Source organism: Vigna angularis, chromosome 4 (assembly GCF_016808095.1).
Source record: "Vigna angularis cultivar LongXiaoDou No.4 chromosome 4, ASM1680809v1, whole genome shotgun sequence".
NCBI lineage: Eukaryota > Viridiplantae > Streptophyta > Magnoliopsida > Fabales > Fabaceae > Vigna > Vigna angularis.
The window spans coordinates 4682924-4688240 of record NC_068973.1 but is presented as its reverse complement, the minus strand read 5'-3'; the positions used below and the strand labels follow the sequence as shown (position 1 = coordinate 4688240).

The following is a 5317-nucleotide window of genomic DNA, read 5'->3' as shown; positions in this document are numbered from 1 at the left end:
CAAATCATTATTCTTCACCCCAATGTCATAAAACAACCATCAAACACCACCCAATACCTAAAATAACTCAAAATAGAAAATATTTTATACTAACCAATCGTGAATAGATTTATATATATTATTTTCAACTTCAAATCTTAAGAAAATATAGATTTTTTATATATATTATTTATCTTATTTTATTGAATGTAAAAGTTTCATAAACAAGTATATACAAACATATATCATGGGTGGTATGAACCAAGGAGATTGGAAGGTCTAAAAGGGGTAAGTGAACATGAAATTGTGCACCCAATGTGTATGACTTATTTCCAAAGAGAAAATAGGGAAACAAAACATATGTTGCAAAAAGGCAATGGGGGACCTTCCACGAAAATCAAGGACCTCCCTTCCATATGGCAAAGAAAGAATAGCATTTGTCTCTCCTCTTTTCTTTTTAATAATAATAATAATAGAATCCACCATTAAGCATGTGAATCTATATATCAACATTTGATTGCTTAATCAATAATTTCAAATTATCTCGAATACGTTGTGTTATGTTAAATAACTCAAACAAAGAATTTTGGGATGAATGACTTCCTTCTTTTTTTTTTCAAAATGTGATAACTCAGTTCTTAAAATGAAGAAAATTTCATCTTTAAATATTAAAAAAAATCATTCTCTATAATTAATCTTTAATATAACACAGTATCAATTAACTTTTAAACATAAAAATTAATCATTAAATATCACAGCAAACTATAGAGAAAACATAATTGCAACATTTTTATATATTCATATATTAAATCGATATCTTCCATAATTCGGTATATAATTCCTCGTTTACAAAACCTAAAAAGGAATCATTTATTCAATTTTGATGTTGGAAGTAGTTACATTTAACGTTTACTAGTTTATTTTGTACTTTTTAATTTTATTCTATTATTTTGAATGTCATTAGTCTCCATTTTTTTAAACAAGTTAATATTTTTTTTTCTATCAGACATGCGATGATGACATTATATTTTTTTTATTCATGTCACCTATTTTTCTATCAACAAGTCAATTTTATTTAATTACATGCCCTTTATGTCAAAATACTTATTCTTCATGTCTTCTTAAATTATTCTAAAAAAAATAAATGATGGTAATTTTTTTTAAAGAAAGTATTATTGCGCATTTAATTTATAGAAAAATTGTGTAGCTTAGATAGTAAAAAAGAAAAAAGAAAGAATAGAATGGAGTGGAAAAAAGAATTCATGTGTAAGTAAGGTGCGTGAGGAAGCGTGCAGCATGTGGTTGGTTACAGTCGGCGAGCTTTTTGTTTGATGAGATAAGAGAATTGAATAAAAAGAGTGATTTTCCTTCCATCTATACCCTCATCTCACGGATCTTGCTCCTCTCTCTCTCTCTTTCTCTTTGTGTGCCTCTGTCAATTTCTCATTCTATAATATTCTTCCACATTCACACCACTACTATATAAGGCCAAGAACACCTTAGACCAACCCAATAGTTCAACACCAATGGCCTCATGGAAGAAAACCATTGCCACCCCTTTCAAAAAGGCTTGCACTTTCTTCAACCAGCAACCCCCCAGAGACCCTAAGAAGTCCCAAACAGGTTTCTTTCTAAGTTTTTCTCTCTTTTCCCTCGTCACTGTCTTATTTTAAATCATTCATGTTTTCCTTTTGTGTGATTCTGCAGAGCAAGAGAACCGGATTATGGATCTTCACGGTGAAGTCATGGCATGTGGCTATGAAGATGTTCAAGTTATGTGGTCAATTCTTGACAAGTCTAAATCTTCCGCCTGCAATATAACTTCATCATGACACCTCTTGAAGGATTCAACTCAGTCATGATTGTTTTGGTGGATGCTGTCAATGTAAAGAGTGATATGTGTAGGTGTTTGATAGCTCTGGATCAGTGCCCCTTCTTCATGGTGCCGATTTCACTTTCTGATTCTTGCAAGTCAATGACTTATTATTAACAGGGAATCCACATGATTCGTTAGAGCAAATCATGGAGAGATTTTATTTTCTTTTTTATCAAATGTACATTGTTTTATCTATTCTCTGTTTTTTCACTCTTCAAGATGCTCTTATCTAAAAAAAGAATTTGTTTTTCCTTTTAAAATATAATGACAACACTTCGTACTAAAATTCTACGTTTAGAAATACTGCAGAATGTTTTGGTAAGTTGAAGTGAAAATTTGATGGAAAAGTGGCATTTCGATTTCTAGATGGATTACGTAGAAATGTTTTTATCAATATAGATAGATAGATCGATTATGTATAAATGTTTTGTTTTTAAAAGATAAAGACGAACCTTCAAAGTAAAAGAGCCATGGTCCCGCAAAGCTTTTTAACTTTCGACCTTTTATATAAAAAAAATTATGTGAGATAAATTTGAGTTAGAAGTATAAAGATACTTCGATCAACTAATTTACAATTTTAACCTGTAAAGAAATTAATTAATTTTAATTTTTTTACATACTATATCTTTTAGTAGTTTCTAATGAAATGGAAGTATATGTATCAATACACGCATAGAGAGCTATAAAAATAAGTGAATTTCATAAGTGATATTTCAATATTTTTCTTTTCAAGGTTTTTAAATGTCTATGGCAAATAAGATTTGTAGCAAATCTTCGTATCTAGAAGAAAAAAATAATGTTATACAAAAATTTAGATTTGTTAAGTTGAAAGATTTGAATGACGAAAGAGAAATGTATATCAAAACATATAGAGACAGCAGAAAAATCAGCTGTAGAAATAACCTCATGTAATGTTCATCTGCATCCTTAAAAGAGGAGTATAGGTATAATCTAACAAAAAGATAATTAAATCTCCTAAAATGTCCAATTTAATGTAAGACATGTTTAAGTGGATTGATACGTATCTATAACTAGCTTATGATTTATTGAAAATTCTAAAAGTTTAAGTTTAAGTTGCACATGAGATAAAAATAAAAATATTAGTTTTATATAACAAAGAAATGTAAGGGAATATTGTAATTAGAAATTTTATTTTTTAAATTTGCCGACTTTCATCTAATTTTGCTTTTGACAAAAAGTATAAACCATCTCATAATTTTTTGTTAGCAACTATCTTATGCAATTTTTTTAACAAAACTTATATATTTTTCCATACAATTTTTTTAACAAAAGTAATATTACAAAATCATAGACGGTGAGAACTTTTTACTGTTATATCTTTTTTTCGGTAACTTCCACATTATTATCTCTAACAAACTCATTAATACTTAAGAGGAATCAATCACTAACATCATCTTGATCAAGTTAGACCTAATTGTACATGCATTATCAAAGTCATTGTATAAAAAAAATTATCAAGTATAACATATCTCTAAAGGTACAATACATAATGTTTTGATTTTGGTCCGTCAAATTGTTCTTCTTCCTTCCTTGACTAGAACTTTACTCTAATACCATAAATGAGTCTTTTGAGGGGAAAATTTATTGGGTAAACATAATACTAAAAAGACCTGAGTCCAATAACATAAAGAATTGACACCACATTCAATCCAAAACTTTAAGACGATGAATTTATGAGTCTTCTACATTATATGTTGTTGCACTCTCTCATTTCAATCTAAACTTGAGACTTAGACTCACTTGGTTTCTCAATCATCTCCCCATCAAGTATTTCCAACCACAAGTATCCATTTCACGGGACTAGCTTACCTAAAATCTGTGTAAAAAAGATTTTCAATACATGAATTATATTGTATGAGTCATCACAAAGAATAACACTTAACTCTAACACCATTGTTTGGAATCACGCAATAAAAAAATAATTTCTTCAAACAAAAATACATACATAAGTAAAAACATTAATTTAAATAAAAGCACACAATAAGTTTTACATGGTTCACCACCTCAAGATCTACATCCACATAGCAAAAATATTATTAATTAATATGCAATTTATTTAGCAAACACAATATTTTGACAAAACTAAACATCTCATACAGTTTTCTTAACAAAAATTGCAAATCATCTTGCACAATTTTTTTAGCAAAATACATGTGTAATTTTCTGATAAAAATTGCAAACATTCTTATACAATTTTTTTAAACGAAATTGTAAACCTTCCAATGACATACAACTACTTATACACCCAAAATACTTCGGTTATCACTCTTAAATTAACTTTTCATTTTTATAATAATTTTTTATGTTATATTTTCATTATATTACTCGATTTGGAACTTAAACGAACATTCACTAAAAAATAAAAAAAATTATAAATTCATTATTTTAATAATTTTGGATTAAGAGTGTTATCCTTATCTTATATTATGTAAGTTGAGTTTAAATCATAATCTTTAAATCTCTGTAATAAATTTTCTATAAAAGAACATGACATTTAGATTGTTAATTAGTGCATTGTTGGATACTAAATGCAAACGCTAGTGAATGACGAACACCATTTGAAATTTTAGTTTGTATTAGAAGATTTTGATTTAGGTAAGGTTATTCCTAAATTGGAGTGAAGTAGGGTGAAGATTAATAGAAAAAAGAAATAATCTTAATGAATAAGGAAATAAAATGATAGTGAAGTTGTTTAGAAATATAGGATTCCATGGGCCACCTTGTTGGCGAGCCGCCGCGCCTCACGAGTTTGAATGGACGGACCTTGGTCAAATATAGCACTACAAAACAAATCTTACAAACGCGTCCTCCATTCTAAACATGGTGAAATTTATCATTTCCCTCAATAAATAAATGGAATACATTCATCTTTCATATACTCTATTTTTATGTCTTAATTAAATTTTTTTAATTAAATTTGAAGTACCAAATAAATTTAGTTATCATTCTTTGACTATTTTAATATGTATTTTGGTAATAGCTTGGTCATTAACAACTTAAAGTCAATCTTTGTTAAAGTTCTTTTGTCTTCTTACTAAAAAGATGCTTACATTTCACATAAAGCAGAACATCTTTTTAATTAATCGTGTCAAATAGTTTTTTCTTTTCCTTAAGAAAATGCAATATTAGAATTGTCGGTAATATTTTAATATCCTTGCATTATAAATATTCTTTAATATTTTAGTATATCACTCCAAAGTGGGATACCACAAGATGAATTTGGGTGACTCGTTCTTAAATTCTTTTATAATGGAAAAGAGTGTGAAAATATCTACCTAAAACTGTAACACAGTTTTTGTATAGAAGATAAAAATTTTAATTTCTTGACAAGTTAGAAAAATATTTTAGTTTGCCTTTTTCTTAAGAGGAGCAAAAGTTTTTCGGGAAAAGAAAGTTTGATCCCAGCATTTTTCAGAAAATATTATTCTAGAATCAACTTTC

General features: G+C 28.0%; 1 protein-coding gene across 1 annotated transcript; it reads left to right on the top strand.

Annotated features, from left to right (window-relative positions):
• Nucleotides 1–1359: 1359 nt before the first annotated feature.
• Nucleotides 1360–2050, top strand: LOC108319468 (uncharacterized). The gene is made up of 2 exons (XM_017550613.2): nucleotides 1360–1602; nucleotides 1687–2050. Exons 1-2 carry the CDS (start codon nucleotides 1506–1508, stop codon nucleotides 1809–1811), a joined length of 222 nt encoding a protein of 73 aa, XP_017406102.1. The 5' UTR covers nucleotides 1360–1505; the 3' UTR covers nucleotides 1812–2050.
• The last annotated feature ends 3267 nt before the right edge of the window (nucleotides 2051–5317 follow it).

Excerpts from the sequence above, each read along its gene's own strand:
- LOC108319468 (XM_017550613.2), top strand. The coding sequence starts at position 1,506 with ATGGCCTCATGGAAGAAAACCATTGCCACCCCTTTCAAAAAGGCTTGC. Across the intron at positions 1,603-1,686 it reads CCCTAAGAAGTCCCAAACAG|AGCAAGAGAACCGGATTATG; the intron begins GTTTCTTTCTAA and ends GTGATTCTGCAG.